Raw genomic sequence first — 14,216 nt, forward strand, 5'->3', positions numbered from 1 at the left:
GGGGCGGGGGGGGGGGTTAGCTACCTGGCTAGTTCTGGTATTCCGGCTTCAAGCTTGGCAAGTGACGTCACCAATACAGTTCATGTTTGCAGCACTTCAGCATTTCTTCCACTTGCACTCCGCTGCAGCTGTCGACTGCCTGTGCATCAATTAGCCAGTCAATCTCGGAACTCGGCTCACTCAATGGCATGTTTCATACCTGCTTTGAGTGCTTGCCTTGGTACCCAGCCCAGTGACGACACCCGTGCCACCAACACCTTGGAATCTATTGTTCTCATTTATTTTCCTTCTCAGTTGAACTACCTACTCAACGCTAGTATCACTCTACCGTTGACAACTACCTACAAATGGACGAGTTTGAAGAACGCGGCCCCCGCCGCGCCCATGGCGGTCCATACACATCCAAACACCCAGTCCCGACCATTAGAGGATACCGTGAACACCGTGCTGAGATCAGGCAGCGCCAGGAGCAGGCCGCTGCCAACGAAATCGAGGCCATTCCCACAGGTGACAACAATCCAGATGACCCAGACGACAACACGACCCATCCAGCCGCCGGTGGCATCGACTCAGTAAACGGCAATACTGATTTAAAGTCCAAAGGCAAGCGAGCCTATCAATCCATCAAAACCATCGCCAAAGACGAGGATCAAAATAGTGACAAGCAAACGCCCTACCGGTCAGTCAATCGACACACCATCCCACAAGACGAAAGAGAGGCACTCAAACAGCAATCAGATGCCGATGAAACTTCCGGCCAAGAGACAGCAACTGACGGGGATGACGAGCTGGAAACTGATCCAAAGGAAAAGTCCGCAACAGAAACCGCGGCTGCGACTATCTCACCGAAAGAAAAGCGCAAAGCGATGAAGAAGGCACACAAGGGGAAGAAGCGAAGAAAGGGAAGAAAGGTTACCGATCCGGTGACGCATTTACCGGTGGTGATCCACGACATGACGGATGGGGATTTGAAAGCCGTGGGGTCGGACTCAGGGGTGTCGGGGTTATCAAGTGATGATGAGGGTGGAGATGAGGAGCTGATGCAGGGATTGTTCCCGCCGCCGGACTTGAAGCACACGAAGAAGGAGTTGGGTAGGGTATACAGGAAGGCGGTAAGTGTCTACGGCATCGCCATTGGGGTGATTCTCGGGTTGGTGGTGTTAGGCCTAGGGTGGGGAGCGGTCCTTGAACAACGACAGAACTGGACACAGTCCACTTTCATCACAGCAACCGCCGTCATTGCAGTCACAGCTCTTGCTACCATCGGACTCGCGCAAGGTCTCTCATTCTGGATCTCGAAGAAAGTCGACCAAATTTTAGAAGATCAAGTTTGGGACGCGGATCGAGAACAAGAGATGTCGCTAAACAACAGATCATCCGACAATCTACCCGAGTCTGTTGCCTGGCTCAACTCGCTGCTCGGTTCCATTTGGCCACTCATCAACCCCGACCTATTTGCCTCCCTGATCGATACACTGGAAGATGTCATGCAAGCCTCCCTCCCCAAAGTCATCAGGATGGTGAGTGTGGATGACATCGGTCAAGGCAGCGAAGGTGTGCGCATCTTGGGTGTCAAATGGCTGCCCACGGCCAAAGCAGCCGAGTCAGTGAGCCATGACGATGGGGATGGAGAAGAAGAAATGGAGGCCGAGGAAGGTGATTTTGTCAACTTGGAACTGGCACTTGCATACCGGGCGCAGAAGTCGGGGAAGACGATCAAGTCCAAGGCGAAAAATGCCCACCTGTACCTCAAATTCTACCTGCCTGGTGGGCTGGCTGTGCCTGTTTGGGTGGAACTGAAGGGGTTGGTGGGTGTGATGAGGTTCAGGCTGCAGCTTACCCCTGATCCGCCATTCTTTGAGCTCTGCACTCTCACCTTCTTGGGGCAACCCAGGGCGGACATCTCTTGTGTACCGCTGTCGAAGCACAATCTCAACCTCATGAACGTGCCCTTTATCTCGGGATTCGTGCAGTCGGCTATGGATGCAGCATTGGCGGAATACGTTGCTCCCAAGTCACTGACGCTGAACCTCAAAGACATGCTTGTCGGGGACGACTTCAAGAAGGACACCGTCTCCAGGGGCGTCGTGGCGGTGCATATCGATCGGGCCAGGGGGTTCAAGGAGGGTGATAGTGGCTTGGGTTTTATCAAGCCCGGCTCCAGCGATTCGTATGTCTCGGTTTCTTGGGGAAAGTTTGGGAAGCCGGTTGGTTCGACGCGAATCATCAAGAGCGACCAATCGCCAAACTGGAACGAGTGGATATTTGTGCTGGTGTCGCCAGATGAGATCAACGCGGAGGAAACACTCAGGATTCAGCTCTGGGACTCGGACAAGCATACCGCCGATGACGATTTGGGAAAGCTGGAAGTGACTCTGAAGGAGTTGATGCACGGCCAAGACACGAGAAATAAGATGTGTGAGAGGGAGGATGACCTGCACGCGGACGATCCTGACGAGAAGCTGCCGGGGCAGTTGAAGTGGTCGGTGGGGTACTTTTCCAAGGCACATATCCAACAGTGCCAACTTGACCGACAAACCGTCGACCCATCGATTCGGACTGTTGAGGATCTGAAGAAGAAAACCAAGGAGCAGACAAAGCACAAGCTGAGAGAGGCGCTCGACGCCGGCTCAGAAGAAGAAACGGACGAACTAGCCCAGCAAGAGGTACAGGATCTGAAAGAGATGGAGGATATGATGATCATCTCTGCTCCTCCCCCACAAGGATATCCGAGCGGAATCTTGGGTATCCAGATTCACAACATCATGGGGCTGGAGGTGGCCAAGCTCAACCGCGACCGTTCGGCCGATTCAAATTCGGGCGGAAACCAGATTGAGGAAGAAGGGGAGGCTGGGGACGGGGATGCACCCGACGGCTACTGCACCATCATCCTCAACCATGTCCAGGTGTACAAGACCAGAACGAAGCCTAAAAATGCGCATCCCTTCTTCAACGCCGGAACGGAGCGGTTTATCAGGGACTGGAAGACTGCCGAGGTCATGATCTCTGTCAGAGATAGCCGAGAAGGGGAGAGCGATCCTCTTTTGGGAGTGGTGTACCTGCCATTGCGAAAGGTCTTTGCCGACAGGAGCCAAGTCATGGGAACATGGCCTCTTGCGGGTGGGATCGGCTATGGCCGTGTCAGGGTCAGCATGGTCTGGAGGAGCGTGAAGCTGAACATGGTCAAGGAAATTGGGACCGGATGGGAGTATGGGACTCTGGAGGTCAAAGCACCCATCAAGCCTGCGGGTGGTCTGGATCAGGAGCTCATGAAGAAGTGGAACAAAATAAAGATCAAGACCAAGATTGGAAACGAAAAGATGCACTTCTCTTCAGAAATTGACGCGTGGAGACCCAAGAGACAGAGCAAGGAGAATGTCTTTGTCGGCGTTTCGAACCGATATGCAACTTCGTTAGTGCTTGAGTTCAAGGATACGAGCAAGGTTATGGGAGAGGATGCCGTTGCCTTGGCTGTCTTGTGGCTGGGAGACATCCCCGATGAGGAGGAGACGACTGTCAGGCTCAAAGTCTGGAAGGGCGGTAAAAAGCAGCTGAAGCGGGCAAAGGGGTGTGCCGATTATGAAGGACTGGAGGATGGCGAAGAGCCTTTCGGTGAAGTGGAGCTGACGGTCAGGTTGTGGAGAGGACTGAGCGGTTATCACAAGCATATTGGAGGAAAGTCGAGCAACAAATCATCATGTATCAGGAGCGTACTGGAAGTCTTGGACACAGTGAATGACGAGAAGATGATTGACTATTATAATGACTCAGAGTCAGGGTCTGATTCCTCCTCAGACTCAGAGTCATCTTCCAGCTCAGATTCGGACTTTGGGGAAGACGGCGGTCAGGGTGCACCACGAAAGGGAGATCCAAATGAGGAAGCTGAGAAGCGAAAGATGCTTCGCAAGGCGGGCCAGGATAGTACGACTGAGTACTCTTCAGAAGAAGACGGACAGTCGGGGAATGGAAACCCCATCAAGCCTGTCAAGAGGGCAAAAACAAAGATCAAGAAGCGAGCGTCATCGTTGGTGGATGGAAAGGACGGCAGCGATGATGATGGGAAACGGGGGCCGATTTCTCAGCTGCAGGACTACAAGAGGCATCACAAGCAGCTTCACCGCAAGCACAGAGGTGTCATGCAGTGGAAGGCCGCTAGGTCGGTGGGTTGGATGGCGGACAAGGTGAAGGATGGGAAGAGCAAAGTTCAGGGGCTCGTGCATCATAGTGATAAGGAGCAGGGGATTGAGACCGAGGTGTAGGTACCTAGTTGCTAGCAGCTTCGGGACTCCGTATATCTTAATCAAATGGAGAGAATTGTCTATTTACATTCTCTGTCACAGAGCATCAGCGCAAATAATGAATGATGACTGTGATGGAACGGCACGGTTCGTAATTGATTTAGCCAAAGAAGCGGTCATTCACTTATCGGCGGTTCTCTCCAATCTTTCTCATCAAGATCGCTGCTGTAGCCTTCATAAACCCTCTGCCCAAGGTACAAGAACAAAATATGTGTTGATCTTCCAGTTTTGAGATGCCATAGCCGTGCTCCAAAATCCTCACAAAAAGGTTTGACGATCCAGTATCCAACCAAGACTTGAGAGCTCCCATCAGGAATTTTCGAGATAGCCAAGGGTCTCCTTCGTTTGCTCGGCGGTATGTTAGTAGCTCCAGCTGAATGGCTCCCCAGATCAGTTCCTGGGGCGACACAATAACGGTACTACGCAGTCCGGATTGCATCATATTATCTCCCAATCCGGGGCCAGAGTGATGCCCCGAAGCCGAGCGTGGCTCTTCGTCACTGTCAGGTGGCGATATCCGTTGTGTTGAGAGCCTGCTGGTATTCCTATCCCTTATCTGAAGAACACGCCTGATGCATAGCCACCCAGTCCTACATTCGGGTGACCACTTCGCCACCAAAGACTGAGGAACCTGTGCCATCAGTCCATAGGCATCAAGTAACTCATGGTATCATCGCCCAGGCTTGGCGGTCCCCAAAATGTCGCGGATGGACACAACCGTTTCTAGCGATGAGTCTGCTTCTGAAGAAAGCAGACAGGAGACCATTGCCAGTGGGCCGAAAAGGGTTTCTCCACGCATTCCGCGATGCGCGAGGTAGAAGGCCACCACAACAACTGCCTGAAGCGGGCTGAGTTTGAGCTCCAAACCACAACAAGCACACCGCCGGACGAACAGACCGCTGAGAGTGTTGATGTCGGTAAACCCAGGCGCAGTGGTCACAGTAATGATGCTGTGACATAACGCTGTCACAGATGTATGGCAGAATGGATGCTTCCAGTCGTCTGGCACACGGGCATATCCCCGCCTGAAGAGAGAACGAAGAACTGGCGATTCGCAATCCCATCTGCCGCAAACGTCCTTTTCCTCTCCTGGGAATCGTTTGGGCGGGTTAAAGGCCAAACTAACCTCATCGGGCCAAACAGTGGTGTGTGATCGGATAATGGTGATCAGGAGAGTGTCCAGTACTGTAAACTGAAAGTTGTCTCGGGTCCCAGCAGAGATGTCACGAGGCTGGAGCCGAGTCAATAGCTCCAACATCAATTCGCAACACTTACCACCATGGAGAAAGGTTGCGGCAAGGTGAAGAGGGTTGATCTCGTTGATCCTTGCTGGCAAATGTCCGTCATTTTGCTGGCAGAGTTCGACCAAAAGGCTCTGGTTGCTCGACATGATGGCCATTTTGAAGGCCTCTAGTTGAATGGCGTGGAGATCCTGTGCCACTGATTGTGAGATGAACTCGGTCGAGATCGGCACCTGGGCTGGAGATGTCCGTGAGAAGGTGCTCTGAATTAGGCTTTCCTTGATCGTGGCGACCATGGTCGACTCCGAGCTCCTTTTCCACAGTTTCCATGATTCTGGAGTATTGACATCAAAGAAGTCATCATCGTTGTCTTCGTCAACATCCGAAACCCCTCGATTGCTTAGCTCATTCCCCATGATTGGCCACTGACAAAGCAGCGGAGGAGCTTCGGGTATCTCAGCCTCGTCATGATGGCTGGATGCCGATGTAGCGGCGGTGCTGTCCATCGGACTGTCAACCGTGAACGAGTCAACCGTGAACGAGTCAAGCGTGAACGAGTCAAGCGTGTACGAGTCAAGCGTGAACGAGTCAAGCGCGAACGAGTCAAGCGTGAACGAGTCAAGCGTGAACGCGGATATCATTCCGGGAGTCCATTGACGTGGTCCCATGCCCCAATACTTTGCCGTGACGAATGCGTGAACATGAAAGTCGTGGAGGTAGTTCACGAGCGTGCTAGACTCGGTCAGAACAGGTGCCACAAAAAAGCAGATATCTCAGTTGTAGGAAATGGCTCCTCTTACACGCGATCATCCCTACCACAGCTTTCCAACAGTTCTTTATGGCGCCCCTGAAAGAGCAGACTGGAGCGGTCCCACGCAACCTTTTTACGCACTAGCTGAGTTGTTGGTGACGGACCAAATGCGTGTCCTCCCGGTGTGGTGGCATCGCAAGGCTGGATGTCCATGTAGTCTGGCGTTGCGCCTACCGGGCCGAATGGGAAAGGTTGGTTGGGCGTTATGCCAAAGGCCTTCGCGTATGCCGCATATGGGAGGCTCCATGATGGCAGCCTGTATGAGGTAGTTGTCCGGAATATCGTCAGTTGCCATTTAACCATCAACTATCAGGTATGACTTACACTCCTGGCAAAATGGGATCAATCGACTGGTGTCGAATCTGATCACCGAGGTATCTCTTCATCTGCTTCTTGTCCAGAGCCCTGCCGTTGGCCAACTTGACGTGCGATGTGCTGAATTCATGACTGGATCGCTTGCCAATGGCTACAACAATCTCTTTCATCTCGCTGGTAAGGGTTCGTTTACGAACATCCCACTCCCTGAACCAGCGCCGATTTTGGCTTCGCTATAGTACAAATGTTAGCAGTGTAAATAATCTAAATGAACGAAAATACTAACGCGCCGTGGAACTGATAATGGCACTTCATGAAATCGCAACTTGGCTTATTGTCAAGCCTTTGCCGTTGGAACCGCAGGCTTCCAGGTAGAGGAGATAATGATGGGTTTCAACGCCTTGCAACGCTCCTCATATGGAATATGAAGAAACTTGGCCTCCTGGGACGAAGGGGTCAGATTGTTGATGTCCATTGAGAGTCTTTGATCGAAAGTTGCTCGGATAGTGAATGGGTAAAATGAGATGTGGGGTACACTGCAACGGTCCCACGACCGATTTCGGTTCGTGAAGACGCATACCCATGTAAAGAGATACAAGCCAGCTTGTGGTGCATGTCAAATGGGAGCAGTCATGGATGGGTGGCTCGTAGGTGGTACCTTGGGCACTTTAGCACGGACTACCATCGATCAATCTCCAAGCATATAAGCCCAGCCCACAACACTCCCTTAATAACGTGCCCTTCCTTTCCTACCCTCGTGTACCTCAACCTGTCCACCAGGGGCAGAACAAGACGCCAACAACCAATCAGAGATATGACACAAAACGTCAATGGCCTATTAGAGATGGGGAACAAAAGGTCACGGCCCAATGGGAAGGAAGCTACATCAGACCCAATGAGATCGGTGTCACGATGCCGGCGATTTTCTAGCGGAGGTTAGGTTAACAGTCAACAAAATGTCAGGAGCGAATCAGACTGTACAAAAGTCTGAGGCCTTTCTGTCATCAGTAAGGTCTGGGCTGCGGATGTGGCAGGCGACACTGGGCACTCTCGTGACTGTCATGCGTCGATTCTACCTCGCAGGCAGATGACGAAGTACCTTAGCGCTCTTGTGTTCCAAGACTCCAGACGGCTTTTCCGGTGTCCTGAACACCGTCAATTGGTTCAGGTGTTGATCCATGCTAGAAACAGCCATCATGTTCGTAAAGGTCGGTGAATGTCTGACACACATGTATCTGCGGGACCCTACAGTCTTCGGTAGTGTACCAGAGTGAGGTACCCAGCTTTCCTCCTGCCTCCATCCACTGCGGACTATAAACACCTTGATCCTTCCCATAAGTCTTCTTTCTTAACTTTAACTGATAACCTTTTAATCATTACCTGTGAACCATCTTTCTTGTCGTTACCTTGGTGCTACTTTTGTCAAGTTTATTTTCATACGGACAATAGCCTTCGACGAGCCTAGCAAGTATGCCCTATCATCTCCTGGTTCCCACTTTCGACCCCGTAATCCCTGACGGATTTCCCCCTTTACACTGCCTTTCGTTCTTCCCTTTAACATACTGTCGAGTCTAATCACCCTTGCTGCTGCAGCACAAACCTAACCCGAACTTCGAGTGTCGTTGCTCGAAATGGATCTTCGGCGTCCCAGTCACGCTCAACAAGCTACACAGCTTCAACTCACAACGTTCTGAGCGACACTATGGATACCAAGAGGTTGACCAAAAACAATCTGAATCCAGAGCCGGACCTGCTCGGGATTGGGAGTCAGTTTGATTGTGATCTGCAGTAAGTCATCAAGATGTGGTCTTGATTCGAACTTTCTTTTCATTCTGACAGCCAAGCGTGATACAGTGTTTTGCTCCACCCTCCTCAACAGATTCTTGAATTGGACCTTTCGGAAGAATCCTTGCTGGCTCTGTAATAGGAATGTCAATATAGGCATTCTTGCCAGAAATTACGAATGTTGTTGTGGGGTACAGGCTTTTCGGATCTTCAGGTTCAACTTCAGTTCAATGCAAAACTTTCATAAATCATTCTGGGCCAAGGCTTTTACTTCGTATGGCGTAAATCCACGGTCAAGGCAAGTGGAGAAAGCCCTGGGTTTCAACAAAAGAGGTCTTCTTGGGTAGTTCTTTGTACTAGGTATCTTGCAACTTTATGAAACCAAGCATCATCCTACGCCCTCTACTCAAATTTTGACTTTAAGGAACATCAGATAGGCGTCTTATTTCCTAGGAAGCTACCCTCAGCCACAAGACACAGATCTGGTCCTCTCTTGGTCCGCCACTTTACACCAACAAGACATCCCTCAACTCAGCCCCGACAATAAAATCGGCAAACGTCACTCTCCCGACGGTCCTCTTGTAAAAGTACTCTTCAAAGTACCCAATCCTGCGATAAGCTCCTTTCTCAGTTTCGACAACCACCAAACCTCCCCAGTTCGACATCCCAATGTCCGGATCATGCAATGTCCGTTCGAATAACGGCATCAACAACACGTCCACAACAGCAGACCCGGAATCCCCCGCCCACCCATCCTCCCAAGCATCAAGGTTAATCCCAATCTTATCTGCATATGCCCTCGCAGCCGTGACCGTCACATTCGTCCTCTTTTCTTTCGAAACAACACCCTCAATGTCTGACTCCACGGTCTCAAAATCAACCCTCAAACTAACCCGATGAACCCTCCCCCTAATCACCAACGAAGCACTCTTCACCGCCGCAAACCTCGCCTTAGGCATTACCGGCTCAGCCTCAGCCTTGAGAACAGTCCCATAAAAGACAACCCCTTCTTCATTTTCTTCCTCCGTCTTGAACGACACATGCGAGTCCGTCGACGCCCAGGACCAGCTAGGCCCAGTGTACACCCCGTACCGGGGCCTCATCCCGCTCGCCATGACAGACCAGACAAGACAGGCGGGCATGTCCTCCTTCCACAACCCAGCCACGTACGTCTTTTTCTGCTCCTGCTCGTAAATCGCCGCGATGGCGGACACGGCGGTGATCTTGTCGCCGGGAAAGGACAGCTTGCGGTTGGTGTAATCTGATACAATCCTCGACCATGGGGCGAGCGCTTGGCCGGGGACAACGGGGAGGTCACGCGATAAGGGATCGTCGCGTTTGTTGGCGCCGGTCACGGTGGTGGCGACGACGTGGCGACAGGACCATTCGAGGCCGGCGGTGGAGTAGTGGAGGGAGCGGACGGGGAGTTTACGTTCTTGGTAGGTCCAGCCGCGGGTGCGGATGGGGTCCAGGTCTTCGAGGCCGTAGCTGTTGTTGGCTTTGAGGAGGAGGGCGGTGGTGTTGGGGTTGGGGCTGCTCTTGGACGGCCGGAAACTGATCTGCACTGGGTGGACGGTGTCCTCGTAAAAGTAGATGGGGCGGTCTTGGAGGAATCCTTTGTGAACCGAGTCGGCGGAGGCGGCGTTTATGGTCACTGTGGAGTACTGGTAGATTTGGGCCATGGACTGGAGCTCGACTGCCAGGTCGTCGTTGTCGTCTTGGATGATGCAGAGACAGTCAATCCAGAGATGGGGGATTGCAATGTTTTGGCAGACTGCAATGGCGTGCTGGATGGTGGGTGGAAGTTTGGCTAGCGGGATGCCTTTGTGATGGTCCTCGATATTCGCCTTGAGGGTACGCACGGGTTGTAAACCACCCCAGACGTAGCTCAGAGCCGCCCATCTAGCATGATTCCCGATATTCGGCACTGATTTCGACTCGACAAGGCGAATCTTGTTATCGATGATCGCCGTGACATCCAACAGCCTTGTAGGAACAAAACTGGATGGCTCTAGTCGACAGCTGACGTGGTGCAAGGTGCAGTCGTCAATCCACGCCTTGGCTTTGGAATAGGCCCAGTCGGACATCACACGAGTATAAATGAGAGCTTCTAAGGCAGAATATAAGCTTAACAAGATCTTGAATCACAAAAGTGAAATAACACGTACCCGGCAACGGTAGAAGGGCATCGCCAGCGGGTGAATCCTCGTCATCACATCGAAACCTGGGCCAGCGGTACAAGAACTTGATTTTCCCATCTCGAACGCCAATAAACAGATCCTTCCTTGGGCTCGTCCCCGCGCTTGCACTCTTTCCAACCTCCACATCGCTCGCCACAGCAGCATAAGTCGAGTATCTATGTGGGCGAAGGTGCCGTCTTTCTTGAAACACCGAACAGAGATAGCGAAACAACGGACACTTCTCCCCCGCTTTCCACATCCGTTTGTCTGACATGGAAAGACGGAGAATACACCGACTACCTTGGCTGAAAGCATGGACGGGCAGTCGATCTTCCAGAATGACGACGTTGCTGCAAAGATGGCAAGAGTGAGGCGCGTCCATGTGTTTAAGCCACGCGTCGTCCGGGTGGCTCTTGATGTCTTGATTCAGTCCAGAATCGCCACCGTCGTCTTCCACATCGTCATCCTCACTGTCCTCGAGATGGGTGTCTTTTAGCCTGTCAGAGTTGTCCGGCGGTATGTCGAGGACGCTTTTGTTGTGGGTCCACAGGCGGTGATCCCACAGACTGATGCCACACTGGGGCCTACTTGAGAGTGAAGCCATCTCCTAGAATGAAGACGCACCAGAAAGTCAGGACAAAGAGAGATGGAGAACGGGTGGTGGCCTCGAGGTTGTGAGAAAACCGTGGCTCAGTTCCTAGCTCGGCAGATTAGGTCCAAAAAATCCAACACCCAAACCCAACAAGTCGATGCAGCAAGAACAGGACAACCAATCAAACGGCCGTGTTACCACCAACAAACCAACAGATATTTATGTTGCATACGCCTACCTTTACCTAATTGAGTCCTGAGAGGATAGTGCTCACGATCTCAAATCCATTGATCCTGAAACACAGTAGCCATACATTTCGTCCTGCTATAATTACCTAGACTAGGTACGTTGGACAACCAGATCTTCTCGCAGTCACTCCCCCTTCGCCACAAACATTTCACCAACCCACCCGAATGCCCTGGTCAGTCTCCTCCCCATTCTCCTGGCATTCGTGAACGGAATCTTCCCACTAGGATGCGGCTGGTGAAACTGGATTCTCGTCTGCGATTTGCTGTCCAGCCTCTGGAACTGCCAGGCCGAGCCATAGAGCTTTTCAGCTGCGAACAGCCCAGTCGAGGTCATGGCGTGCACAAAGTCTTGCCAAGGGATTTCGCCTGGGGAGGAAGTCACACCGGGGTTGAAGAACAATGTACGGAAAACCTTGAGGGAGCGGGGGTCAACCGCGATGGTGGGCGCCGGCTCGGAGGCTTCGATAGGCAAAGGAGTCGTCAAGGGAGCTGTCTGGTCGGACGACGGCAACCCCTTGGTTTTGGTCTTGGTCTTTGGCTTGGGCTCTTGTGATATCCTCTGGCCCGAGGTAGATCCAAAGTACAGCGTCGAAAGGGGTTTGCTCAGTTCCTCCACACTGTCAACGGTCTCGACGGGCCCAACCTTCTTGTCCGCAGGTGTTTCTGTACTGGTCTGCGGAACCCACTCGGGGGTTCGTTGCAACACACGGTTTCCAGAGAAGAGAGCTCTGGCGGCTGTGCCCTCCAAATGCTTGCACCTTGAGTCCACAATCTTGTCAGCCACCTGCCAGAAACGGTCTAGGTTTCCCTCTGCTTGCCGTAGAGCCTCAACTGTGTCTTTTGTTCGGCGTTTCTCAACAGGATAGAAGAAACGCTTTTGGGAGGTGCTGGCCAAGTCGGCTACAGGAAGCAAGTATTGCTCTTGAAGACCGTGGATGATGTTCCCAAGCGGTTTGGCCCAGACCGTAAATTTCTGTTGAATCTCACCCAGCTGGTCCTCCTCTGCGTTCTCAAAGCTTCGCGCCCAAGGCTGGAATTGATCGAGCTGGCTGAGACACTGGCTGATAATGGAAGCATTACTGATCATTTCGGCAATACGAGATGAAACAAGATTCGCAGCTTCGGGTTCGGCTTCCAGAAAACGTTGTAGTTCATCCAGAATCAAGGGCATTCCAGCAAGAAATAATCTCCTTCCATTTTCCCATAGGGTGTTGAGGAGCCACAGCAGACGGCCTTCGACCGCGGTTCGCTTGGACTCGTTGACGGACATGATGGCTATTTTGGAAGTAGTGGCGTCGGGGGGCGGTTGGCGAACAAATAGCCTGCGCAGCGGGGGGGAGGCAGAGACATTATGAAGCAGCTGAGACAGTGGACCTTTGGCCGCCTGGGTGAGAAAATAGCGAAACGTAAGAATGTGGCCGAGGAGCTCTTTTGGCAGGTCTTCAGAGGGTGACAGCTGGCTGGCGTACTTCTCATGTAGGAGGCGTAGCTCTTTACCTTGACGGTGCAGTTCAGCGAATATTTCAAGCTCAGAATAGGCTTCAACGATCAGATTGCCAACGACGCGTGCCCCTAAGATGTTCTGCCGACCTGGGCGAAGAGCCGGATGGATGTTGCCCTTGGTGTCCTTCAGCATCTCCTGTCTGTGGTCTTTGATGTCGTTTACCCGGTTGGCAAAATAGTCGGGGTCTTCTCTCAACGCCCATATGTGGTCCTTGGCGGCGGATACCTTGGCCTCGAGCAGCAAGTCAATCCGCGCAAAGTCGATCCGGGCTGGGAGTCGATAGGGTGCTTCGGCGGCCATGACGGCAAGCGAGTCGAATCCGTTGGTCTCGATTTCCGTCTTGAGATGGGGTTCAGGTTGGATCTGGTACGTATCACTTTTCAAGGCCTCCACTGGTATATCACGAAGAACGGCTTTGCAGAAAGCCAACAGAAACTTCAGGATGCGCTCTTGGATCTCCAGCACGAGCAGGCCTTCACCAGGTAGAAACTGTTTTTGAGTATGCATCCAGTCGAACGCGTCCTCATGATCATCCCAGTGGATGACTTTGCCATAGTTGTCGACGTCAGTGGCGCCATTCAACATCATGACATACTCGTTGAGATAGATCGGAACGATGGCGGTTGAGGTCATGCCCAAACGGATGGCGGTGATGTCGGCAGCGGCAAATGCGGAGGCATGATGGCGAGCCCGCGCATTGAGAAGGAGCAGGATATTCTTGGGCTTGCACAAGTCCTCCTGGTTGATGTAAGGCCACAGGTAATGGTCCCGGTATCTGGTCCCACCGCTGCGCAGCTGGCCGTTCTCTTTCCGAAAGGCATCAAAGTCCGGGCGGTGGATGGCGGCCATGCCAGGCCAGCACTCAAGCAAGATCTTCAGCCTCTGCTGCCTGGACTTCTTCATCCATCGCTTCTGGATAGTGTCCTCATGCCGTATCACAACGTCACGAAGAGCTGCGGATGTATCATGGATGGTTTGCGATCGCTCCCTGGCTTGCTTGCGGACAGCAGCTGGGGATTGGTAGGTTGGAACGGGAAGACCAGGTCCCAAAAGCCGTGAAAAGCAAGCGGGATCATTGTAGTCGATCTGGTCGGGGTCGGAGTCGTCCATGATCTCTCCGTGTCTGACAGAGAAATTCTGATCAAAGTAGGAAGTTGCTTGAGTTTGAAATGGGAGGGGAAATGTGCATTCCGGCCCTAAATTAGTGAATTCCCTGGGTCGTCTGTGCTGCAAACTAAACTG

At 52.4% G+C, this 14,216-nt stretch overlaps 4 protein-coding genes across 4 annotated transcripts; 1 reads left to right on the forward strand and 3 right to left on the reverse strand.

The window, feature by feature from the left end:
• Window positions 1–347: 347 nt before the first annotated feature.
• Window positions 348–4,259, forward strand: QC763_311030 (uncharacterized protein; the record flags this gene model as incomplete). The annotated part of the gene is made up of 1 exon (XM_062911558.1): window positions 348–4,259. One exon carries the CDS (start codon window positions 348–350, stop codon window positions 4,257–4,259), a length of 3,912 nt encoding a protein of 1,303 aa, XP_062767604.1.
• Window positions 4,260–6,335: 2,076 nt separating this feature from the next.
• On the reverse strand, window positions 6,336–6,835 carry QC763_311020 (uncharacterized protein; the record flags this gene model as incomplete). Its single annotated transcript, XM_062911557.1, has 2 exons — window positions 6,336–6,606; window positions 6,675–6,835. 2 exons carry the CDS (start codon window positions 6,833–6,835, stop codon window positions 6,336–6,338), a joined length of 432 nt encoding a protein of 143 aa, XP_062767605.1.
• Window positions 6,836–8,727: 1,892 nt separating this feature from the next.
• Window positions 8,728–11,234, reverse strand: QC763_311010 (uncharacterized protein; the record flags this gene model as incomplete). Its single annotated transcript, XM_062911556.1, has 2 exons — window positions 8,728–10,560; window positions 10,619–11,234. 2 exons carry the CDS (start codon window positions 11,232–11,234, stop codon window positions 8,957–8,959), a joined length of 2,220 nt encoding a protein of 739 aa, XP_062767606.1. The 3' UTR covers window positions 8,728–8,956.
• A 360-nt stretch (window positions 11,235–11,594) lies between these two features.
• On the reverse strand, window positions 11,595–14,084 carry QC763_311000 (uncharacterized protein; the record flags this gene model as incomplete). Its single annotated transcript, XM_062911555.1, has 1 exon — window positions 11,595–14,084. The coding sequence occupies one exon, from the start codon at window positions 14,082–14,084 to the stop codon at window positions 11,595–11,597; it is 2,490 nt and encodes an 829-aa protein (XP_062767607.1).
• Window positions 14,085–14,216: the final 132 nt, after the last annotated feature.

Source organism: Podospora pseudopauciseta, chromosome 3 (genome assembly GCF_035222475.1).
Source record: "Podospora pseudopauciseta strain CBS 411.78 chromosome 3, whole genome shotgun sequence".
In the NCBI taxonomy this organism is placed as follows: domain Eukaryota; kingdom Fungi; phylum Ascomycota; class Sordariomycetes; order Sordariales; family Podosporaceae; genus Podospora; species Podospora pseudopauciseta.